The sequence below is a fragment of the Lycium ferocissimum genome, chromosome 10, assembly GCF_029784015.1.
Source record: "Lycium ferocissimum isolate CSIRO_LF1 chromosome 10, AGI_CSIRO_Lferr_CH_V1, whole genome shotgun sequence".
Taxonomy (NCBI): domain Eukaryota; kingdom Viridiplantae; phylum Streptophyta; class Magnoliopsida; order Solanales; family Solanaceae; genus Lycium; species Lycium ferocissimum.
The window spans coordinates 39,229,683-39,256,258 of record NC_081351.1 but is presented as its reverse complement, the minus strand read 5'-3'; the positions used below and the strand labels follow the sequence as shown (position 1 = coordinate 39,256,258).

At 33.2% G+C, this 26,576-nt stretch overlaps 3 protein-coding genes across 3 annotated transcripts; all 3 read left to right on the top strand.

Moving 5' to 3' along the window:
• The first annotated feature begins 2,013 nt into the window (after nucleotides 1–2,013).
• LOC132034888 (transcription termination factor MTERF5, chloroplastic-like) lies at nucleotides 2,014–3,135 on the top strand. Its single transcript, XM_059425226.1, has one exon. The coding sequence runs from the start codon at nucleotides 2,014–2,016 to the stop codon at nucleotides 3,133–3,135; it is 1,122 nt and encodes a 373-aa protein (XP_059281209.1).
• Nucleotides 3,136–17,747: 14,612 nt separating this feature from the next.
• On the top strand, nucleotides 17,748–19,393 carry LOC132033794 (transcription termination factor MTERF5, chloroplastic-like). The gene has a single exon (XM_059423884.1). The coding sequence runs from the start codon at nucleotides 18,004–18,006 to the stop codon at nucleotides 19,162–19,164; it is 1,161 nt and encodes a 386-aa protein (XP_059279867.1). The 5' UTR covers nucleotides 17,748–18,003; the 3' UTR covers nucleotides 19,165–19,393.
• A 4,562-nt stretch (nucleotides 19,394–23,955) lies between these two features.
• LOC132033795 (uncharacterized) lies at nucleotides 23,956–25,949 on the top strand. The gene has a single exon (XM_059423885.1). It carries the CDS (start codon nucleotides 24,260–24,262, stop codon nucleotides 25,397–25,399), a length of 1,140 nt encoding a protein of 379 aa, XP_059279868.1. The 5' UTR covers nucleotides 23,956–24,259; the 3' UTR covers nucleotides 25,400–25,949.
• The last annotated feature ends 627 nt before the right edge of the window (nucleotides 25,950–26,576 follow it).

Here is a 26,576-nt window from a genome sequence, read left to right as displayed (position 1 = left end):
TCATTATGAAAATATAAAGTTAGATTTAATGATATAATACAATTATACAATAGAAAATAAATTTTAAAACTTCTTAACAATTAATAGATTAATTGGAAAATAAAAGAAAAAACTTTAAATTTTATTCAATTTGCTTAATTAAGTGGGATAGAAAAGAGGAAAAGATGCTTACTAAGTGATCAGCTCCTCAATATATTGACAATGACATCCTTCTTTTATTACAAACAATTCAAATTGTCAGAAATCATGTAATCCTTAATTGGTTGAGTAAGGGAATTTTCTTTTAAGAATAAAGCATCAATGAGTTAATGACAAACTAAATTAATTCTTAAACTTTGTTTTAATGAATTCAATTCTTTTTTAATTTCATCTAAACCTATACTTTAATCACCATATTTGTTTTAGTATAAACCATTGTCACATGAAATTATGAGTAATTAATCAATAAATACCAAAATATGCTATTCTACCTCTAACTAGAAACTATATGCTCACAAATTCATAAAATATTAAAATGTCCTTTTCAATTTATGATTATAGTCAGTTTAAAATCATTTTGCATACTTTAAATTATATTACTAAACATCAAGTTATCTCTGTCTCTTTGATATCTGTTTATTCCCTAGCAAATTTGCTTTCCTATTACAATTCTTTCAGTAAATTATCTAATTATGAGATTAAAAACTTGAAAATGAATAATACATGATTAAAAAGCTATCATCTTGAAAGAATTGTGCCTAAAAAACGTACACAAATTATTATTTTTTCAGTTAAAACCTATGAAGTGCATTATTACGAGAAAATGGATATTGGGCGCAGAACATACATATTTATATATAGACTAGTATAAGAAGAGAGAAAATGGAACATGCAACTCTTATAATAATTTTATTAGGAGTACATTACATACATTTGACTTATACGTAAGAATTCTTGATTAATTTCTCGAACACTTCCGCATAAAATTGCGTTCATTGGGGAGAAATAGCTATTTGGTCCTTTACATTTTTTTAAAAAAGTTTTATGACCTTTTTACAATAGCTATTTATTTTTTACACATGAGAGATCCGAAAAAAACACATAAGAAATCTAAAAAAGTCATTTTCTTCTATTCAAATTGTAAGAGGTCAAGAGATTTTATTAGCGTTGGGGGTGAGTAGTATAATACTTTCTCCATACCAAAATAATTGAGGTTTTAGCTTTTAAAGATTAGTTCAGAATAATTGATATTTCACAAACAAAAGTATCTAATTACTCTTTTTTTTCTTTTTCTTTTTTTCAAATTTGTCCTTGATACATTTTGATATCCCCAATTATGTCAATCTAAAAAGAAAAGAAGACCCTACTCCTTCCGTTTCACAATAAGTGGTGTTTTTATCTTCTCATTTTGGTTCAAAATAAGTGATGTTTCACATAATCAAGAAGACATAAATGACGTTTTTTCAATTTTACCCTTATTTAAATAAAAAAGAATTTTACATAACCAAGAAAACTATATAAAATGTTTTAGAAAATCTTATTTCACAATACGCATTCAATTTTTTTTTTTTTTTTCGATTACGCGGATTTTGATATCCTTAAGAAATCATTTATAAGGGTAACTTTTTGACTATTTTACCCTCTCACCATATTTCATCACTTTTTCTCTCCTCAGTAGATAGGTAATGATGAAACCTCTTAAATGTTGATTATGAACTCACAAAATCAGCCCATCGATGTAAGTAATAGAGTATAAGGGTAAAATGTGAAAAATTTACTTAATTTTATTTTGAGTAAATAAAACAATAAATATTTTTAGTAAAGACGACAAATATTATTTTGAATTAGAAAGTAATTAAGAGTATTTTAGTCGAAACCTCTTAAGAAAATTTCTTAATTGATGTATCTAAGCTTAATAAAACTCCAATTATTTTGAAGGGGAGGAAGTAGTAATTTTTGGAATCAAGGAAGTGGGAAGAATGAGAGCATAAACCCTTTAATATTCCTTCCCAATCTTAATATGCATACAAGGAAATGATGCTTGTCAAAGCTCGAGCTATTCTATCATCTGCTTTATTATTCAAATTTGATGGTAATCCCTTTCTCTTTCATTACTCAACAACTGCGGTAAGTACTTCTAATCTGTTAGTGAACTACTTCATCAACTCATTGGGATTCTCCAAAGAAGAAGCCATCTCTTCATCTGCTAAGGTAACCCGCAACATTTCTTTCAAGAATGCAGATTTAGCCCTCAATTTCTTGAAACAAACAGGTTTTAACGATACCAACCTCAAAATCTTGGTTTCCAAGTCTCCAGATTTGCTATTCTATGATGTTGAAAGAACCCTTAAACCCAAATTACAATGTCTTTCTGAACTTGGGTTATCTGGTCCTGATTTAGTCAAAGTCCTTTTGAGAGATTGGACACTTGTTAATAGAGGATTAGATACTCATATAAAACCCCTTTTAAATCGTCTTAGAAATGTATTGGGTAGTGATGAAAATGTGGTTAAGGTTATAAAGAAAACTTCTTGGTTGATTAGTCATAATAATCATGGAACTATGGAAGCTAATCTGAATTTATTGCGGTCGTTTGGTTGCTCAAATGATAAGATCAAGAATACTGTGATTAGAAATACACACCTTCTTAAAATTAGTACCAAGAAGCTTGAGAAAATGCTGCATAGGGTGGAAAAAGAAGTTGGTGTTTCTCCTGACTCGGCGAGGTTTCTCCACATCGTTGTTGTGCTTACTTGCTGTAATCAAAAGAATGTAGAAACTAAGCTTGGAATCTTCAAGAGTTTTGGGTGGTCTGATTCGGATACTCTCACCATGTTGCAAAAACTACCTTGCTGTGTAGGCCTATCAGAGGCAAAAATCCGAACTGCATTGACATTTTTGATGAAGGAACTCGGGTACGAGTCCATTTACATCGCTTCTCGCCCTTCGCTTTTAGCATACAGTTTGGAGAAGAGACTAATACCCAGGTATGAAATATGGAAACTCGTCAATGAAAAGAATCTGATAAAGAGTAGTCAGGAGTTTTACACCGTTATGACATGGTCTGAGTCAAAGTTTTTGGAGAAGTATGTGCTGCCTGTCAAAGCTGAACTGCCTGACTTGTATGATTTGTACATCAAGAGGATAGGAAAATAGATACTACTTAACTTTGTTTATTCTTTTGATGGACGTGCAGAGTAATCTTAGTTTTCAGCAAGGCAAAGTGAATTTTATTTAATCAGATTACCTTTCAAATTAATCTACATTACTGTTAGTTCACCTGTTGCTGGTTATCCACTATTTGGTGCAGTGGTAAGTAGAAAAAGAAATAAGACTGCTACATTTAAGTTTAGATAGAGCTTTCTGCAAATAAAAATGACGCAGTTGTTTCTCTTTTTCTGTTATATATATGCCTTTAAGCATTTGCCAGTGACATCTCAAAGTGCGAATACACTATACTGCTTTTGTGGTTCTCTTTCTTGTTTATGTGCTTTGGTTGCTACTAATTTACCTTCTATTTTGACCATAGCCACGATGCTATATGGAAAAATATTGACTTTAAAGTAAGTGAAATGTTGTCCTGGTTTTGTTGGGCTTGTGTATGAGAAACTATACAACAACCACTATGCCTCAATCCCAAACAAGTTGAGATCGGCTACATGAATCCTCATTGACCATGTTTCTCCATTTAAGCTCAACTGATGTCATCATCTTGCCAAATAAAATTAAGGTGAAAAATAAGTTAAATATACATAAATAATAATAATAACAATATGAAAAGTTCTCTATTATTTACTGGCATGATAAGGTCAAAATACTCCTAGACAAGCAATAGGTTAAAATCAATGAAGTAACAAGACTAAAACCTATTCCCAACTAGTAAATAATTAAAAATCACTTATATGAGTTTTTTTCTTCCATTGTGCCTTATCGTTAGCTAAGTTTGGATTGGTTCCAAGAAATTGTAGTTCTTCGATATAACTTACTTCCATGTGATTTTAGGTCTATTCAGTCTCTTTTTAACACCTTCACTTACCATAGTTTTACTCCTGCGGACTGGGGCATCGGTGGGTCGACAAGTCATAACCAAACCATCTTAAGCGACCTTTTCTAAGTTTATCCTCATTGCATGCTACTTGCACCTTCTAGCAATTGTAGTCAGAGGGTGGTGAAGGATTTTCGTGTTCTGCTTGATCCCCTATTTTTCCTTATGGATTTCATACGTTAGCCTCTCAAAAGAAGTCTACGTTGGAAAGGAAGATTGGAATATTCCAGAGTTTTGGATGGTCCGATAATGATATACTTGAGAAGTGCAGGAAGATACCATTTTGTATTGCTGAAAGCATTGAATCTGTACATGAAGGAGCTGTTGAGAAAATAAACTACCTTCTATCTCAAGTACATGAATTTTCTTAGTTCATGTATTAGGAAATTAACGAGGATGCATGGATGATTTTGTTCGTGAATTAAGGAAGATAAAAAATTTAGGATTAAATTAGATACATGTAATAGACTAGGTACATGCTAGAAAAGTTTTATAGGCTTTATAACCATTTTATGTATGTCGATTTGGAAGAAGTATTGAAGAATACTTTCCTCCTCTTGTCTTCAAGAGAAAATGATTAATTGAGAATGCTCCTCGTCCTCGAATTTACTAACAAGAGCTTTCTTATCAACCTGCTTACTTAGCTTCTCATCCTTCAGTTTTGGTCTATAGTTTGGAAAAAATGGGGGTACCTCGGATGCAAGTCTTTGTACTGTTCTGCTTCATCAAAAAAAAGTCTTTGTACTGTTCTGTGCTTAATAAAGTCAAAGTTCATAGAGTATTTTTGTGCTGCCCTACAAAGATCAGATACCTGATCTGTATGAATCACATAAGAAAACTGTGGCTCCTTAACAGTTTTAGTTTACTTTTGGCACTAAGGGTGCTGCAACCTTTTAAAATTATCATTTGTAGTCCGATATATTTTTGCATTTCTTTTTTCAGTTGGTATTTCGAAAAATATAGTATGGTGTTGCCAAAAATTGTTTCTTGTCCTGATAAAGCAATAATGCCATCGGAGTGCTTTTTTTAGTTTCAAACTTAATTTGCTTTCTAGTGACCTAAATTTTCCACAAAAAGGCACCAAGCATTCGATTGAAGTATCTCTAGTATTTGATAAACATCTAGCTAGCTAATAAATGTCTCACTTTATGTCTATTTGCTTTCTGGAAAATGATGAACCACAAAGTAGCAGGTTCTATATTTTCCATTAAGTAGAAAAGCAAGTGAATTATCTACACTAGAAATTTCTGTTATACACCATGAGGATATATTGCTTTCAACACATTATACCATAACATTGTGGGCTATAGCTTGTACTGTAGTAAGTATTGGGTACCTAAAATTACTTCTTATGTGGCAATAAACTTTAGTCATAGTCAAATGCTTGGCAAGTTATGTTACCATTGTGGAAAAAAAGACTGCTTGGCAAGTTAATCTGCATCATAGTGTTGGTGCTTAGCATTTGCATTATGTTTCTGCAAATGATAGTCAATTAGCTTGTTCTTCCTGGAACTGTCACACTCTTTTCCTTTTTCTGGGTATGTGGGGGTGCTGACCGGGGGAGAGGGGGGGTGTTGTGATGAAATGGCTCTAATGGTAGGAGGTAGGCTGGAAGTACCCTTAAGTAGTTGATCTATGTTCATTTGTTACATTTAAAGGTACTAATCAGAGCTTGCATACTGTAAATAGAATTTTTTAAGTAGCTGTCTCGGTAATATTCCTACTGGTGCTACACTTTTTTCTCTTGGTTATTGATGAAATTCCATCACTATAAATTTCTTTCAAAAGTATACTGCGGTACAAGTTCTCCAATATCTTGTAGTTCATGATAACTTAAAGTCGTACCAAATTTACCAGGATTCGTGAGCAGTATACTTGTTAGAATATCAAGTGAATATGTGTCTAGGTTCACATACGTCTATATTCATTATATTTATGGATATTCTGGGATTTTGTTACTCGAGTCAAGGGTCTTCCGGAAATAGCCTCTCTATCTCCACGAGGTAGAGGTAAGGTCTGGGTACATTCTACCCTCCCCAGATCTCACTTGTGGGAATACACTGGGTATGTTGTTGTTGATAATCTGGGATTGATTACCTACCATATTATACATAGTTTAAGACTTTGAGTAACTCTTTGGACATCGTTAATCAAGTCAATGGGAAGCCTTTCTATTTTCACAATATTTAATCAGCTTCACTTGATCATAAGATAGCTCTTTAATTGAATTTTACTATGCACTGTAGCTACTTGGCGGGAGTTACTGTTTTATCTTACCTCCTGTTGGTCTTAGTTCAGATTGTGTTGACTGGTTTGGTCCCTTATATATTGTATTTCCGTAGAGACTTCTTTTGAGATGGTTAGTAGATGAAATTTTGGTATGGGATGACTGAAAGCAACTTGAACCACCATTGTTCTTTCCCAGTTCCTAACTGATTTGTTATATAGTTGAAGTTTGTGCACTTGTTTTGCTGCTCCCTGTCGATTAAGGTGCGAGGCCGCTTCTGAAATGCGCTTTAAGCTGCTACAACTATTATTCCTATTTTAGATGCCAATGGCCCGATGGTGCGGCCAATATGGTACTCATGGGTTGTTAAGTTTGCATGCAATGCAATTATTTTACCGGATACACACCTCCCATTAACAGATGTATTAGTGAACTTTGCCTAACAAGGCCTAGGCAGAAGCCAACATGTGTATTGTCTCTTCTAATTGTTATTGAAATTGGAAATCTTGTTTGGTTACTTCACTGCAAGTAGGCCTATGCTTTGCGGAACAACCCACCCTCCAAATCACCCACCTTCATCTCTCTTGTTTCTGTTTGGATTAGCATTTATTTGTTCAACCAAGTCATGTAAGAGCGATAATTGGCATTGCTATTGAAGAATCGCATAACTGGAAAATGGGAACTAGATATGGCAAGTTAGTTTGCGTGAGAAAATGTAATGTTGGTTCGGGGTGTGTTCGGAATGGAGGAAAATATTTTCCAGAAAATGTTTTAAATTTTTTCATGTTCAGTTGGTCAAATTTTTTGGAAAACAAGTTTCTTAAAATCGAGGAAAATGACTTTCATAGTGTGGTAGTAGGGAAAATAAATTCCACAAATGATTTCACATTTGTCTGTGTTCTTCTCACTCTCACCCTCTAACATACCCTCATCCCCCCCCGCCCCCCCCCAAACCACCACCACACACACCTTAGCTCCCGCTCTCACATTCACCTATCATACTATGTGTTTAGATTATATACAAATGCTTTTAGGATAATATTATTTGCTTACTTATATACTCATGAAAATAAGTAAGAAATCACTTATTTTCTTGGAAAACATTTTGCAAGAAATTATTTTTCATGGAAAAAACTTTCCTTTATAACGAACATACCCTACATTCCTATAATTGACGAATCAACTCTTATTTACATTTTACAAGTTTGAAATTCAATCCACATCTGGACAACTCTTTTCATTCTTGCTACATTTATACTATTCATTCTTTTAAAAAAATATTACTATTTCTCGCCAAATAATTTACTAAATTATTTTAATATTTTAACTATACAAAAGTGATTTATAGTAGTACTATTAGTTTATCTACATGTAAAATTATATCTCTAGAATATTTAAATAATCCAACAATTCATATTACATTAAAAAGTTGACGTGTAAACTCTTTTACGTTTCAAACTTGCAAATTGTCATTCTTTTTATGTCGAAAAGACTTAGGACCTGTTTGGCCATGAGAATTTTTCACCTTTTTTTTTTTTAAATTATTTTATTTTTGAAAATTATTTTACTTTATTTGAAAATCATTGTTTGGGCACGAAAATTCCAAATACAAAAGTTGTATTTGGAATTTGAAAAGCTTTCACTTTTTTTCATTTTCAATACATTCAAACAACCAAATATTCTTCGCAGAAACTATAACCGAACACAATGTTCAACTCCAACTTCAAAATTCCAAATAAAGTGAAAAATATTTGATTTTTATGGCCAAATGCCTACTTAAAATTTTGGAAATGGTTAAAACTCTTCAACAATAAAAATAATAGTAAAAGACAGAGAGAGAGAGATTCCTTTTAAGCGCAAGGACATAAACCAAGGTGTCATTCAACCAGCGAAAAGGTTTTAGCTGCTCTTGCAACGTTAATAAGCATTAGTTAAACGAAATGCTCACCAGATTCTGAGGCAACCAGCGAATTTTGGGTAGTGATGATAATGTAGTTAAGGCGATAAAGAGAGCTCCTTAGTTGCTTACTTTTGGTGCTCATCATACTATGGAGACTAATCTATTGTTGTTCAGAGACTCTGGTTTTTCTGATGTGAGAATAAAAGAACTTGTGGTTAGATATCCTGGTTGTCTTACACACAAGTCTGGGTGGGTCAAAGATTCATTGCATAGGGTGGAGAAGGATTTTCAAGTTCCACGTGACTCCCAAATGTTTTCTTCTGCATTTCATGTGGTAGCCTCGTTCAAAAAGTCTAACCTGAAAAGGAAGTTTGGAATGTTCAAGTTTTGGATGGTCTGATGATGATATACTCAGAGATGTTTCGGAAGCTACCTTATTTGGTTTCCCTCTCAGAAGTTAGAATTCAGAAAGGTCTAAATCTTTTCATCAAGGAGCTTGGTTTTGAAACTGCTTACTTGGTTTCTCATCCTGCAATTTTGGTCTTTAGTCTGGAAAAAAGGGTGGTACCTCTGTTGCAAGTCTTGAAAATTTTGGACAAGAATAAGCTTGAGAAAAGAAAGTTGGATTTCTGTTATGTTCTGAGCTTAACCGAGTCAAAGTTTAAAGATTATTTTGTAGTGCCCTACAAGGATCAGATACCTGAGTTGTATGAACCACTCAAGAAAACTGTGGCTCCTTAACATTTTTTAGTTTACTTTTGGCAATAGAGGTGCTGAGATCTTTCGAAATTTCAGTTGTAGTCCACTACGTTTTTGCTTTTCATTTTTCAGTTCGCATTCTGAAAAACATGGTCGTATATTAAAAGACAGAACGTAAGTATATGGAATGAAATTGTCTAACTTGTGCAAATACAAGGTAATTCTGCCATCAAAACTTAAGTATATTAAAAGAAATCACTTTTCTTTCCAGAAGCAATAGCTTCATTTCTTTTCCTAAATCCAAAAAGCACTTCATCGAACTAAATCGATTCATAAACAACCAAGTATGGACTTTACAAATTACATGGTAAGTTAATGTCCTATTCTAAATTAAAATCATCATAAGCTAAGTTGATGATCATTCTAATGTAAACTGAGATAACAATTACTTAAGCCGCTTTCTAAAATTGTATCTCAAATATCTGAGAGTTATATAAAAGGTTATGGAGCCGGCTCCCCTCTAGTGACAAATCCCTCCATTTCGCCCAGTCGGGACTTCAATAACTTACACGTGTACTATTTATATTTTAAGGGTCAAGATTTGTTTAATTAACTAACACTGTTAACCCTAGTTAATTTTATTCTCTTTGTTCCACAATCTCTCCGAAATGCTAATTAAAGTCACCTTTCTGCCTTTGTTGTGTATGAACTTATAAAAGCTTTCCGACCTACGACTTTTCAATAATTTTGATCACATAAAAGCTGGCTCCCAATGTACTCTCTTCATCGGCGTGTTGACTCACTTATCAAACTTCTCATCTCTATTTTTGTTTAATTCCGTTATGTTTTTAACGGAAATCACACGTTTATATCAATTGAAAGTTAAATATGCTCAATCAAATTACATAGGGACCAAAACTGCAATATAACTATAACTCAAGGACTAAAATCGTTATTCCCTTAAAAATTTAGAAAGAGGGAAATGTGTAATAGTAACAATTCAACAGAGATTAGAGTAGCCATTGCTTACTTGTCAATCGTCATAAGATTCTCCAAAGCCGAAGTAATGTTAATAGGTAACATTAATTCACCTGATTTGAGTCCTTAATTCTTACAACAAACTGTTTAAAAAAAAAAAAAAAAAAAAAAAACCGAATCAAGATTGTCGTTTCTATTTCTCCCAGGTTGTTATTTCCTCATGTTAACAAAACCCTTAACCCCTAAATCCGACTTGGTCCAACTCCCTGTTTTGTTTAGAGGATTACATTCTCATATGAGACTCTAACTTTGATTATATACTGTAATATTTAGGAGAATTTTTGGTAGTGATGAAAACCTGCTTAAGGCTCATTAGATTCAAAGGTCTAGCTGTATCCCCCCACAATTCCATATTTCACTGCAATGGCTTTGGCTTTGGCTTGTACACTTTCAGGTCTCAATATCTCTACTCATCAACCTCTACCCCAACCCATTTCTTGGTGAAATACCTTGTTGATTCTCTGGGTTTCTCCAACAAAGAAGCAATGTTGGCATCTTCAAAGGCAACTTCAGGTAAAACCTTAAAAGATCCTGATTTAGTCCTCAATTTCTTGAAACAGACCGGTTTCGACAACACCCAGATGAAAAAGTTGGTTTCTGGAGCACCCAGATTGCTATTCTCTGATGTTTCGAAAACCCTACAACCCAAATTCCAGTGCCTTATGGATCTCGGACTATCTGTGTCGGACCTGGTGAATGTTATTGCTAAAGATACAACAATTGTCAGAAGAGGTTTAGATACTCACTTGAGACCTGTCATTGATTGTCTTAGGAGAATTTTGGGCAGTGATGAAAATGTAGTTAAGGCTATAAAGAGAGCTCCTTGGTTGCTTTCTTTTGGTGCTAATCATATTTTGGAGACTAATGTATTGTTGTTGAAAAGCATTGGTTTTTCTGATGTGAGAATAAATGAATTTGTGCTTAGATATCCTGGTTGTCTTACACACAAGCCTGAGTGGGTTAAGGATTCATTGCATAGGGTGGAGAACGATTTTGGAGTTTCGCGTGACTCCCCTATGTTTTCTTATGCATTTCATACATAAGTCTCACAAAAGAAGTCTAGCTGTGAAAAGAAGACTGAGATTTTCAAGAGTTTCGGATGGTCTGATGATGATGTACTCACGATGTTCAGGAAGCTACCTTATTGTATTGCTCTCTCAGAGGCCAAAATTCAGGAAATATTGAATCTCTACATGAAGGAGCTTGGTTTAGAACCTGCTTACTTGGCTTCTCATCCTGCAATTTTGACCTATAGTCTGGAAAAAAGGGTGGTACCTCGGATGCAAGTCTTGAAAATTTTGGATCAAAAGAAGCTTGAGAGGAGAAAGTGGAGTCTTTATTCTGTTCTGATGTTAACGGAGTCAAAGTTCGTAGAGTATTTTGTGCTTCCCTACAAGGATCAGATACCTGATCTGTATAAACCACTCAAGAAAAGTGTGTCTCCTTAGTTGATTTTTGTTTATTTTTGGCACTTAGGGTGCGGAGATATTTCTAACATTATCAGCTGTATTTCACTACGATTTTGCTTTTTCTGTTTTCCGTTTATATTCTGAAAAACACAGTCGGTGTTGCCAAAAATCACTTGTGGAGTTGGGGCATAGTTTATTGAAAGACCTTCCTCATATTTACAAGTCTGAACTGCTGTGAGCTATGTGCAAAATCAAGTCTGCCGTTTGAAGATACTAGGATTCAACAGATCTTATTAATAACTGATCCCCTTTGGCAGTTACCAGCAAGTTTGTTGAAGACAAAGTCACATACTTTTTCTGGCATTGGTTATATAATGTAAGGGTCTGAGTTTCTCTTTGATGGATGACAGAGGGAAGTATGGTTTTCCCAGTAGGAAGCTCTTATATAATGTCTGAATTTGATCCTATTAACATTTTGCATGAGTTTTGCTAATCTATCCATTTGAAAGGACTTGATTGTAGGTTAGCTCCATAAGCCTACCTTTTAAAACCCAATGTGGTCAGGCTCCTCTCTAAACCCTGCGCATAACGGTAGCATAAAGGCACTGGGATGTCGTTAGCCCTTAAAGCTTTAGTCTTTGTCTTATCTTTAATGTGAAGTTGAATATTTTTTGCCATTTCAAACTTTCTAGTCCTTGAAATGATGTAGTCCTACTTACTCTGTAATGTATGTAAAACTCTTATTTAGTCTTGGTAGCTATTGGTTTGATAAGTTTAATTTGAGTTAGGAGAATCACAACCTGAATTGTTTAAGGTATGTCTCTCTGGAATACATATTAGAATCAGTGAAAACATCATTTTTTTTTTTAATTTCTTTTGTATAACAGTAGTTCAAGACAAGCTTGCACGAATACCAATTACCTCTCACCAAAGACAAATATCGATTACCTCTAAAATTTAAAGGGCTACATATGCATTCAGCCTAAATTTTCAAATTTCAATTGCGCTCTACTTTAAAATAGAAGAAAAAAGTTATAATATAATAGTGCTTAGTGCTTGTTACTAGAAGCGGAAATATTTCATTCTCTAGAGAAATAGATACGATCATGTACATATATTGTTTTTACTCTTTTTTGGAGTTCTCCGATTCATATCCACTATCAGCAGCAACAGAGTCCAACAATTCCGATCCTGCTGTCATTTTGCTCTTGAATTTCTCGCTTTTAACTTCTTACAAAGTTGTGATGAATCCTGTTCAAGCTTCTTCGACTACCCTGCATCCATCTCATGATGCTTACTCAAATATCGCAATCTTTAGGAGTTTTTGAGTTTTCCGATTTTGATGTAAAGACATTGTTCATGAAGCATAAAAATTCGTGAAGGATTACGCTTTGTTATCAATCATCATGTGATGTGTATGCAGAACCCTAACTTTGTTTATGAAGAACAAGAGAAAATGTAGAGAGAATTTCTTGTATATCTTATTGAATCAAATCAAATCTAAGTAGTGTGTTTTGACACGAAGTTACACTAATTACACAAGTTTAATCCTTCTTAATAGTTAAATAGAAGACTACTGCCTCCTAACTAACTTAACTAAGCCTAACTAACTTCTGGACAGGAATGACGAAATGACAAAGCTGCCCTTTCAGTCTTCTTTGTTTCTTCATTTCAACACGCTTTTACTTGGATGAGCTTGGACACAAACCAGATTATGTGGCTTCCCTTACTCAACTTTTAATGTTTGGTTTGGTGAAAAGAGTGGTGCCTAGGAATGAGGTCCTCAAAATTTTTAATGAGAAGAAGCTTAAAAGGTCATAGTTTAGTCTTTTTATACCTAGTACACACATTTTAAACTCGATAAACATATGCCTATTAAGCCCCTCATGACGACTAACCAGTAGAAAATAACACATCTAACGTACCAAAAGTAGTGAATGAAAAATATCCATAGGATACCTCAGGATATTCTGTGATTGATTACTTATCAATACATAATTTAGAACTCCGAGCAACTCTTGTTCATTGCTACTTGACGCGGAGTTACTGTTTTATCTTAGATAGTGTTGACTGGTTTTGTCCCTTATATATTGTATTTTCATAGAGCCTTCATTAGAGACTTGAAGGCCAACACAAAAAAAACCTTTCTATTTCTACTGAAGACTTCTTTTGAGATGGTAAGTAGATGAAATTTTGGTATGAGATGAATGAAAGGAATTTCAATCAACCATCATTCTTTCCCAATTCCTAAGTGATTTGTTATAAAGTTGAAGTTTGTGCACTTGTTTTGCTGCTTCAAGTCGATTAAGGTGCGAGGCCGCTTCTGATAGGCTTAGCTTTAAGCTGTTACATCTATTATGCCAAAGCTTTGCTTAGTGGTAAGAACAAAAAATAGAAAATGTAATTCACATGTCAAGAGTGAGAATCACACCTCATGCAAATCCTGATATTTAGTAGGCGTTTTGTCATGAAAACCAAATATTTTTCACTTTATTTGGTATTTTGGAGTTGGAGTTGAAGATGGAGTTGTGTTTGGTTATAGATTTTTCAAAGAATATTTGATTGTTTGAATGTATTGAAAGTGAAAAAAGTAAATTAAAAAAGAAAGAAAGTGAAAACAAATTTTTTGTTGTTTTTCAAATTGCAAGTTGTATTTGAAATTTCTATGGCCAAATGTTAATTTTCAAATAAAGTGAAAATATTTTCCGGAAAAAAGTGAAAAAATTTCATGGCCAAACAGGCAAGTTGAGAGGAAGATAAAGAAGGGCCCAATATTTCTCGAAGTTTCGAACCTGTGGATCATCTGGAGTCTTGGCCAGAAGCCCACATGAAATTCCAAAGTTGTGGATCATTTTTGGTCTAGGCCCTTACGCTATAGCAGTTCATTTTTTTGCACGGATCGTCCTTCCAAGGCGTTGGTCTTTAATTGTTTCCCTCAAATTGTTGGTCTTTAATTTTGTCCTTTGTTTAAAAAGTAGTCGAAAATATCTCGAAATTTTGGGTTCGAACCTCAAGTCAGTAAAAAAAAAAAAAAAAAAAAAAAAAGGGCACTCCGCGCAAAAAAATGTCTGGAGTCTTGGCCAGAAGCCCACATGAAATTCCAAAGTTGTGGATCATTTTTGGTCTAGGCCCTTACGCTATAGCAGTTCATTTTTTTTGCACGGATCGTCCTTCCAAGGCGTTGGTCTTTAATTTTGTCCTTTGTTTAAAAAGTAGTCGAAAATATCTCGAAATTGCGGTAACCTTTAAAAAAAAAATTGCAAGGCAAGGCAAGGCTTCGCGAAAATTTCAATCAGAATTTAGTTATGCCTTAAGGCAAAAGTTTCCCTTGAGATTTTTTTTTTTTTAATTCTGCTGGAATTCTAAGTCCTAGTTTTTTCCCTAACAGGCCTAATTTTGTTAAGAAACTCTGCCTTGCAATTTTTTTTTTTATTGAGCCGGGGTTTCGAATCAAGAACTGTATGGTATTTTAAGCGAAGACAAAAATTAATGACCAGCAATTTGAGGGTCACAATTGAAGAAGTAGCCCAAGTTATACTTTGAATCCAGGCTTAAGTCCAAACTTTGATGTTAATAGTAGCCATTAGTCAATGCATCAAGTGTACAATCTATTATAAGTTCAGTTTTTAATCCGAGGGAGTTTGTACTTTCAATTGATAATAAAACATAGTAGCCCTTCTAAGTACAGAAAATGGACTTCGAGTCTAATTTAATCTCAAAGTTTACTCAAGATGGGAATTACCAAAATTATGTAAAGAGACCAAAAGCAGTGGCGGAGCCAGAAATTTTACTTAGGGGGTTCAAAATTTAAAAAAGTAAACACATAACAAGTGAAAGGGGGTTCAACATCTACTATATATACATAAAAAATAATTTTAACCATATATAAACAGTGTAATTTTTAGCCCAAAGCGGTTCAGATGAACACCTTGGGCTCTACCTGGCTCCGCCCCTGACCAAAAGACCACATCCCCACTAACATTGAATATACAACAAATAGTAGGATATAGAGAAAGAGCATAGGGAGACCAAGCAAGTTTTTTTTGTATAATCATCCATCCTCATCCCATGATGCATCTCCCTTTTGTTCCCACCCCCCCCTCCCCTCCCCTCCCTCCCCCCACAAAAAAAAAAAAAAAAAAAAAAAACCACACACATCAGGAGCCAAATCTGTAGTAATAGGATAATGGGTATGTTTGTGTCCTTGAAACCAGCATGTAGTATGAGCATGATCCTCCCTATATGATGTTACTCTCACCATTTTAAAATAAGTGTCTATTTAGCCTATAACACTATAACACACCCCTTAAGAAAATATTACTCCCTCCGTTTCATAATAAGTGTCACCTTAATCAAAAAATTTGTCTCATAATAAGTGTCACCTTAGAAAACCAAGACATAAATTGACCAGTTTTTCCAACTCTACCTTTAGATAAAAAGTGACAAGTTAAAGTAATGTCTAAATGATGTTGGAAAAGTCACATAGTAACTTGATATTATTGGATTTTCAATGTCAAAAGGTTTACTATTTGTGCATGCTCTAATCAAGAGGAAAAATAATTAATTTTTATTATGTGGAGTAATTTAGTAAACTTCACATGACATTATTAATTTTTTAATATGCGTGTTTTTTCCTAAGGTGACACTTATTATGGGACGAAGGGAGTAACTCCTAAAAAAATTAAGTAATTTGACACATTGAGATTTGATCACTTAGCACTTACTAATGAAAAATCTCAAAAAATAAAATTAATCTTCTTGATTATTCTGTAAGTGAATTTTTTTTTTAACCAAAATAAAAAAGGTAAGTGAACTATGAATGGGAGGAAGTAACTACTTTAATATACTAATAGGAATCATCCTTTTAACCCAAAAAGAAAAAAAGATCAACTCATAGACATAGAGCCTGTTTGGATTGGCTTAAAAAAAGCGACTTAAAATATTTTTCCAAACGTACAAACTTATTTTTTTGGGCTTATGTTAAGCACAAAATGGCTTATAAGCTGGCCAGCTAAACACTCAAAAAAGCTAATTTCAGCAACTTATAAGTAGGGGTGTTCATGGTTCGGTTTGGGTCGGTTATTGATTAAAACCATAACCAAACCAATTTAGTCGGTTTTTAAATGTCTAAAACCATAACCAAACCAAATAAAATAATAACCACCGGTTTGGTTCGATTTTTCGGTTTATGACTAGCAACCATGAGACTTATCAGTAAAATATTAAAAAGTTGAAAAAGACATGTTTTTTTTTTTGTTCAAACGATAACTTTTATTTATAGTTTAAGGTGGAACACACATCATAAAAACATTTTCACTATTAGTGATAGTGTAGTACTCGAGTTACCCAAAGTTGCTAAACTATTACATATAGAGCTAAAAACTAACTTAGTAGTGGCTGCACCATTTTGTCATCTTAATACACATACCTGAAAATAAAGTAGAGCATATGAGCTTTTAGTTGTTGTTACAAACATACATATTAATTAAACATAAAGACTATCTAAAATTAAAATGAAAATATATGAAATAAAAAAACTTTGTGTAATGATCCCAAAACTTTGGGGCGATTGCATTTTGCCTTCCATTCTCCCATTTTATTAAAAAAACTGTGTAATGATTCCAAACTTCAAATGTTTTTCTATCATTATCCCGAAGCGCTGGTCTCGATTACAAGGAGTTGTTCTTTTCTCGCTTCTTAGAGGATTACCCACGGAAGAAGTATTAGGGCATTACCATGTGCTTGAGTTGCAACAAATGTCGATGTTCTTGAAGTATCTTCTATAGGAACCTCCAAATCTACAACCTCTGTCCTTTTCATATGAAAAATATTAGTAGAAGTTTAGGATCCATTCAAATAAGAAAAAAGAAAGGTATAAATTCGAAAAAAAAAGAAGAAACAAAAAGGTATAAATTCGAAAAAAAAAAAGAAGAAACAATCTAAAATCAAATGGCTGACAAAGAAAGGCTAAAAATTTAAGTTAAAAGACATTAAACACTAACGTGAACTTCTGTTAGTAGGTTTACACTTAATACTTAAAAGAGTTAAAAGACTTAAAGACATAAGCTTGGACATATTCTTAAAAACATAGGCCTTAAACAATCATGTGAAATAAGTAAACTAAAAACCAAATTAATGATTAAAAGGTAAAAAATATTTATAATTATTTATGAAAAAGTAATATTATACATATAAATAATTATAAAATTTATGTATCTAATTTATCGATTTGGTTCGGTTATTTTTTAATAGAATCATAATCAAATCAAATATTATCAATTTTTAAAATTTAAAATCAAATCAACCAAATCAAATATCAATTTTTTATTCAATTTAATTTTAATTTTAACCAAAATCGTGAACAGCTCGCCTGCTTATAAGCTAAGCCGAAGGGGCTCATAGTGCTATTTTATAATTAAAAGATTTAAAAAGAGGGAAATGCGTAATAGTAACAATTCCACAGAGAGTAGAGTAGCCATTGCTCACTCGTAATGTTGGTTCGTAAGTCCACCTGATTTGAGTCCTTTATTTCGAATCAAGATTGTCGTTTGTATTTCTCCCAGGTTGTTATTTCCTCATGTTAACTAAATCCTTAAACCCTAAATCCGACTTGGTCCAACTCCCTGTTTTGTTTAGAGGATTACATTCTCATATGAGACCCAACTTTGATTATATACTGTAATATTTAGGAGAATCTTTGGTAGTGATGAAAACCTGCTTAAGGCTCATCACATTCAAAGGTCTAGCTGTATCCCCCCACAATTCAAGATTTCACTGCAATGGCTTTGGAGACTTCGTTTCTTTGTACAGTTTCAGGTCTCAATATCTCTATTCAACAACCTCAACCCCTGCCCCGACCCATTTCTTGGTGAAATACCTCGTTGATTCTCTCGGTTTCTCCGAAAAAGAAGCAATATTGGCATCTTCATGTAAAGCCTCAAAGAATCCAGATTTAGTCATCGATTTCTTGATACAAACTGGTTTGGACAAGACCCAGATGAAGAAAATGGTTTCTACAGTACCCAAATTGCTATTCTCTGATGTTTCCAAGACCTTAAAACCCAAATTCCAGTGCCTTATGGATCTCGGGCTATCTGGGTCGGACCTAGTGAATGTAGTTGCTAAGGATACAAAAATTATTGAAAGCGGTTTAGATACTCATATGAGACCTACCATTGATTTGCTTAGGAGAAATTTGGGTAGTGATGAAAATATAGTTAAGGCTATAAAGAGATTTCCTTGGTTGCTTACTTTTGGTGCTCGTCATATTATGGAGACTAATCTATTGTTGTTGAAAAACTCTGGTGTTCCTGATGTGAGAATAAAAAAACTTGTGCTTCGAAATCCTAGATGTATTGCAAAAATTGTGCCTCAGCGGTTTAAGGGTTTGTTGCATAGGGTGGAGAACGAATTTCGAGTTCCGCGTGACTCCTCTAGTTTTCTTTATGGATTTCAAGTGCTAACCTCGCAAAAGAAGTCTATGTTGGATAGGAAGTTTGGAGTTTTCAAGAGTTTTGGATGGTCTGATGATGATATACTCGACATGTTCCGGAAGCTACCCTTTTGTGTTGGTCTCTCAGAAGTTAGAATTCAAAAAGCTCTAAATCTTTTCATGAAGGAGCTTGGTTTTGAACCTGCTTACTTGGTTTCTCATCCTGCAATTTTGGGCTATAGTCTGGAAAAAAGGGTGGTACCTCGGATGCAAGTCTTGAAAATTTTGGACGAAAAGAAGCTTGAGAGGAGAAAGTTGGCTCTTTATAGTGTGTTGAGCATAGCAGAGTCAAAGTTCATAGAGTGTTTTGTGCTGCCCTACAAGGATCAGATACCTGATTTGTATAAACCACTCAAGAAAATTGTGGCTCCTTAACAGTTTTAGTTTACTTTTGGCACTATCGGTGCTGAGATCTTTCTAAATCTTCAGTTGTAGTCCACTGCATTTTCCCTTTTTCATTTTTCAGTTCGACACGGTGGTGTCGCTAAACATCATTCATGAAAGGCCTTCCTCATTTTTACAAGGCTGAACTGTTGTAAGCTATATGCAAAATCAAGCTTACCATCAGAACCTGTACAGATTCAATAGATCTCGTTGATAAACTGATTCCCTTTGGCAATTATGTCAAATACTTTTTCTGCTACGGAATTGGTTATATGATGTAAGGGTCTGATTTTCTCTTTGATATGGATGACAGAAGGAAGTATGGTTTTCCCAGTTGGAACCTTCTTATATTATGTCTGATTTGATCCTATTAACATTTTGCATGAGTTGTTTGCTAATCTATACATTTAAAAGGTTAGCTCCATAAGCCCTACCTTTTAAAACCCAATGTCCTCCGGCCCTTCTCTAGACCCTGCACATAGCGGTAGCTTAGTGCACTAAGATATCCTTTACCTTAAAGCTTTAGCCTTTGTCTAATCTTTATTGTGAAGATGAACATTTTTTGTCATTTCCTACATTTAGTCCTTGAAATGATTTCGTCCTACTTACTCTGTAATGTATGTAAAACTCTTATTTATTTGAGTTATCACAACCTGATTTGTTTGAGGTATATCTCTCTGGAATGTAGATTAGAGTCAGGGAAACATCATTTTTTTTTTTTTTTTTTAATTTCTTTTGTATAACAGTATTTTCAAGACAAGCTTGCATGAACCTAAATTATTTCTTCAAGTGCCATTTACCTTTCACCATCACAAATGCCGGTTCCTTATGCCACCGAGGCTTAAGCATAGGAAAGAAATCACCTAGCTTTTTTGCTCTCCTTCTTTTCTTTTTGCCTGTGTTTTACTTCGTGTCTTATCTTCTTTTGGTAATTGGAACCAACAATTTCATTTCTTTCCTGAAAACTAATTCTTCAACCACCTAGTATGACTTCCCCAATTACAAGGTAAGGTGAAATCCTATTCTAAATTAAATGTCTTGGTCACCTAATTATAAGCTAAGTCGTCCATTCTAATGTAAACTGATAGAAAATATTCTCTCTGTCCCAATTTATATGACACTCACTGTTCTGTCAGTCACTATCTTTAAACTTTAGCTCAGTCTTGGTACTATTTAGTAACACAATGATAAAGAGTTGTTGCAATGGTCATATTGAAATCTCATTAGGAACTTGATATCCATTATAAATTTTTCAAATTTCAATTGGGCTCTATTTTGAGAAAAAGAAAAAAGTTACAATAGTGCTTGTTAGTAGAAGCAGAAATATTTTCATTCTCTTAAGTCAAAGAGAAATAAATACAGTCATGAACATATATTGTTTTCTCTTTTTTTGAGTTCTCCGATTCATATCACTATCAGCTGCAGCAGAGTCTAACAATTCGAATCCTGCTGCCATTTTGCTCTTGAATTTCTTGCTTTTAACTTCCTACAAAGTTGTGATGAATCCTGTTCAAGCTTCTTCCACTACCCTGCACCATTTCCATCTCATGCTTAATCAAATAGGGTGAACTTTAGGAGTTTTGAGTTTTCTGATTTTGATGTAAAGATATTGAGCATTGTTCAAATACGAAGCATTAAAAAAAAAAAAAAAAAGTTCGTGAGGATTGAGTTTTTACTTGGATGAGCTTGGACACAAATCAGATTATGTGGCTTCCCTTCCTCAACTTTTAATGTTTGGTTTGGAGAAAAGAGTGGTGCCTAGGAATGCAGTCCTCAGAATTTAATCGTAAACTAACGTCATGAAGAAGCGATACATTTGGAGAATCCATAGGAACTTGTAATCTGCCAAAGCATGTAATTACTAATAGCTATTTTTTTCCAAAAGTACTCATTTTTTTCAATAAGTGCTTATTTTTAAAAAAGTGAGTTGTTTGTCAAATAATTTAAGGCTTTGAGAGAAAATAAGTCGGCATAAGTTGCCTTAAGACATAAATAAAGTTATCGGATTTTTTTTTTCGAAGTGATAAAAAATAAATTTTGCCTTAAAGTTTGTCTTATAAGAAAAATGCTGAATCACTTTTAGTTATCTTTTTAAGACAACTTATGTTGTCTCGGCAGATTCCTTAAGGCATAAAAGTTTTTTAAAAATTGCCTTAAGGCATAAAATTTATGTCGGATCGGCAATAACTTTTCATAAAAAAATGTCTTGCGAAAAAAAAGCCTTTTTTTATAAATAAGCCGGGTTCGAACCCATAATCTCGGGATTTTTAGCGAAGGATAAAAATTAAAGACCAGACGAGTTTAGAACAAAATTAAAGCCAATCCCATGTATATATGTATGGCTCTCTATATTTACCAGATTTATAATATGATAAGTTAAAAACCAAAAATTAAAATTCCTAATTTATGCCTTATGCTTAAAAGTAACTTAAAATAAGCTTGTTTGTGTGGCTTAAGTTCCTGGATTGTGATGTTTGATTCATGGAGAAAAGAGTCAGATATGAAGTCCTCAAATTTTAAAATGAGAAGAAGCTTAAGAGGTCAAAGTTTGGTTGATTTTTTTTTTTTTTTGCATACTAGTGAAATTTTTCCGCGCTTCATGCGGTGATAAATAACACAGATAATTTATTATTTATTAAAAGAGATATTCATAATACATAGATAATATGACTTGTTTAAATTAGCTAATCAGAAATATAAAGCACTTTCAATAGTTTAGTGACAATTTTCATGCTTAAAAAAATATTACATGTTAAAAGTTGTCCGTAAAAGCGTACAAATGACCGGGCTTTTATATATGGGATTATATTGGTAAAGTTGATACGTATTTCTCAATCATTTATCTTTCTTCTTGATTTCTTAAAATGATAAAGTTTTATTTTTTTTCTTTTCTTTATTAAAAAATAATTTATATTATTTAATTTATTTTTTATTTTATTTTAATTTCTTTGCTTTTCTAATTTATTTTTTTATTTCTATTAATTAATTAATTTTTTATTTTTACTTTTTAATTATTTTTATTTTTTTAAATATATTTTTCTTTTTATATTATTTATATTAATACATTTCTACTTTTCATTGTTCCCAGTCATTAAAAATAGAAGAAAAAACGCAGAATTAATACATAATTTTTTCTGAGCTCTAGTCGATATCCACTACAAAAAGTCGATCACTATTCAAGAGCCTTCTTCTCCTTCAAGCCAAATTAAAGCATGAATAATACTATTATTATTCTAATTTTTGAAAGGACAACATCTCTTAATATTAGAAAGAATGAGTCATTAACAAACTGATTTCCAAATTGGCATCTTATAATGATTTGTGTAGTTGATTAAGATCTCTTTAAACCTCAGGCTACTATTTTTAGACCAAAATCGATTTTCAGTTGAAATATATTGAAACAACATCTACGGTTGAAAGAAAATTTGTTCTGCAAGAAAACGAAGAGTGTAGAATATTTGTATTGCTTCCCTCCGTTGCTCTGATAAATAATAAACATCTAAATTGCATTTTATTCCTAAAAAGTGTAATGTTGGAATTTGAAATGCATCAATGGTATTAGTTGCCATTATGTTAAAAAAAAATTCTTTTGGATTTTTGAATTTAGGTTATATTTGCTTTAATGTGTATGATTTCAATAATCATTTTATGAGGCTTTTACTTGTCCATTTCACTTAGTTATTTGTTTATTTTAAGACTTATAATTGATAGAATTTTTGTTAAACATATTGAATAATATTGTGGCATTATATTTATAATTTTTTTTTTCAAACATCAAATCCCATGATGTTCTCACAAAAAAAAATGCTTTTAAGTTTTATAATCAATTAAAATAAAAATATTATTAATTTGAAAAAACGATTATATATCAACTATTTTTTACAATATTAGTTACAAATATATGATTATTAATTAACATATTTTCAAGAACCAATGTGTTATTTTATATCTAATTTAATATCATTTATAAAGGCACATATTTTTAAATATTAATTTTAAATTTTTATAGTTAATAAGTTTTATTTTTAAATTAAAATTAAGCCTTAAGGTAGTAAACCTTAAGGCAAAAGTTGTACTTATGCCCCCGCGAATCCCAACTTATGTGCAATTTTTTTTTTTTTTAAATTTTTTGAACAGGGGTGGGGGGGGCTTGTAATTAAAGACCACCCCAGCGGAGGCCAATCCTGTAGATTGCCCAACTTGTAATATGCCAAAGCACATCAAAATCAGATGCCAATCCCATTTATGTATGCCTGTCTATATTTACCAGTTTTGTGATATGATTTTGCTCCAATTTTTCTTCAGTTATAGTAATTCTTGGATTTAATTGATTCATGCCCATATCTGAGTGAGAAACCTCTTTTTGCTATGTTAGCAGACCCTAATTGAGATATATTGATTGGAATTGGGAGGGTCTAATAGGTAAAAGAACTTAATTGATAAAGTAAAAATAATTTGTTTGTTAAGTCCATAAAACAAATCTCAAAGTGCAACTCTACATGAATATATATTCATTACAAAAATTTACGTATCTAAATGTTCTAGCAAATGAGTGTCAATTAAACAAATGTGGTTGTGCCACTACTCATATCACCTAAAAGATAATCGATACATAAAGTAAAATTAATAACCTGAAAAATAAGACTTTTTAATTTCTACAGAATGTTGAAACTTATTGATACAGTAAAAATAATTTGCACATCAAAACGCATGTAAGTTTATTATCTTTTTTATCTCTCGAGGTCTACCAAGTATTTCGAGCTAATTGTAGTTAAAGTTAAGACTGAAAGTGCACAATTTTATCAAAGATGATACTAGCGTTCCTCGTGAAGGAATAAAGATTATTTTGAGTCTGAAGGCAAAGATAAGGGATAATTTTGGTCCGTTTCTCCAAGTTTGAATCCTACTATACGGCCATAGGTGCATTTCCCTTCAGTTTTATTTTGAGGCAATTCTTGATACCTGAAATTTGCTGTCATTCTTTTGCCGATTGCGTTTTCTCGAGGTAACACTAAAACTTAACCCCTAATTCTGGAGAGAGTTCTCCCAAAACCCTTGTAACGTTAATAAACACTAGTTAAACGATATGCTCATCAGATTCAGAGGCAAAGCTGTAGCTATATGCACTAATAACACTTCCATATTTCACTGTAATGGCTTTGGCTTTTACACTTTAAGATCTCAGTATCTCCACTCATCAACCCCAACCCATTTCTTGGTGAATTACTTGGTTGATTCTCTCGGATTCTCCGAAAAAGAAGCAATATTGGCATCTTCCAAGGTAACTTCATGTAAAACCCCAAAGAATCCTGATTTAGTCATCGATTTCTTGAAACAAACTGGTTTGGACAAGACCCAGATGAAAAAAATGGTTTCTGCAGTACCCAAATTGCTATTCTCTGATGTTTCCAAAACCTTAAAACCCAAATTCAAGTGCCTTATGGATCTCGGGCTATCCGGGTCGGACCTGGTGAATGTAGTTGCTAAAGATTCACAAATTATTGAAAGAGGTTTAGATACACATATAAGACCTACCATTGATTTGCTTAGAAGAACTTTGGGTAGTGATGAAAATATAGTTAAGGCTATAAAGAGATTTCCTTGGTTGCTTACTTTTGGTGCTCATCATATTATGGAGACTAATCTATTGCTGTTGAAAAACTCTGGTGTTCCTGATTTGAGAGTAAAAAAGCTATTGCTTAGAATTCCTAGATGTATTGCACAAAAGCCTCAGTGGGTTAAGGGTTTGTTGCATAGGGTGGAGAACGAATTTCGAGTTCCGCGTGACTCCCCTAGTTTTCTTTATGGATTTCAAGTGTTAACCTCGCAAAAGAATTCTACGTTGGATAGGAAGTTTGGAATTTTCAAGAGTTTTGGATGGTCTGATGATGATATACTCGAGATGTTCCGGAAGCTACCTTTTTGTGTTGGTCTCTCAGAAGATAGAATTCAGAAAGCTCTGAATCTTTTCATGAATGAGCTCGGTTTTGAAACTGCTTACTTGGTTTCTCATCCTGCAATTTTGGTCTTTAGTCTGGAAAAAAGGGTGATACCTCGGTTGCAAGTCTTGAAAATTTTGGACGAGAAGAAGGTTGAGAGGAGAAAGTTGGATCTCTATTATGTTTTGAGCTTAACAGAGTTGAAGTTCATAGATTATTTTGTGATGCCCTACAAGGATCAAATACCTGAGTTGTATGAACCACTCAAGAAAACTGTGGCTCCTTAACAGTTTTAGTTTACTTTTGGCACTAAGGCTGCTGAGAGCTTTCTAAAATTTTCAGTTGTAGTTCAATACATTTTTGCTTTTCTTTTTTCAGTATGTATTCTGAAAAACACGATCGGTGTTGCCAAACATCATTCATGGAGTTGGGACATAGTTTATTGAAAGGCTGAACTGCTGTAAGCTATATGCAAAATCAAGCTTGCCATCTGAAGCTGTACATATTCAAAAGAGCTTGCTGTTAAACTGAATCCCTTTGGCAATTACGTCAAATATTTGTTCTGCTACTGCATTGGTTATATGATATAAGGGTCTGATTTTCGCTCTGATGGATGACAGAAAGAAGTGTACTTTTCCCAGTAACATTTTGCATAAGCTGTTTGATGGCAGGTTATTATATCTTACCTTAGAGCTTTAGTCTTTATCTTATCTTTGTGAAACTGAACTTTCTTTTTTCATGAACTTTCTTTTTTCATGTCATACTTTCTAGTCCTTGAAATGATTTTGTATTCCTACTTACCCTATACATACATGATACTCTCTTGCATACTATGAATTGTTTGAGGCATGTCTTTCGGGAATGGAGATCAGAATCAGGGAAATAAATTGTACTTCTTTTTACATTAGAGGTGTTTTGGCAAGCTTTGCAAGAACTTTGACTATTTCATCGAGTACCAGTCACTACTAAATATGGGTTAGCTCTGCCAACTAGGCTCAAGTATATGGAAATAAATCATCTAACTTGTGCAAATACAGGATAGCTTTGCTTATCAAGGCTGAAGTATATATGAAACGGGAATCATGTAGTGTCTTTTCTGGAAGCAAAAGTTTCATTTCTTTTCCTGAACCCAAAAGCACTTCATCAAACTAAACCAATTCATAAACAACCAAGTATGGACTTTCCAAACTACATGGTCAGTTGATGTCCTATTCTAAATCAAAATCCTAATCACCTAATTATAAGATATGTTGATGACCATTCTAATCTAACCGATAGAAGACAATTATTTTGTTTTGTAAGATTATTAAATATCTAAGAGCAGTATGAAAGATATGAAGAGATTGAATATCTTTAGATATAAGCCCTTAAAATCAAAGATAGATCCTCGACAAGATTTGATAAATTGCAGGAGAATAAAATTGGTTTTTGAAACATTTTAAAATGTAGCAGATCCAACATAGC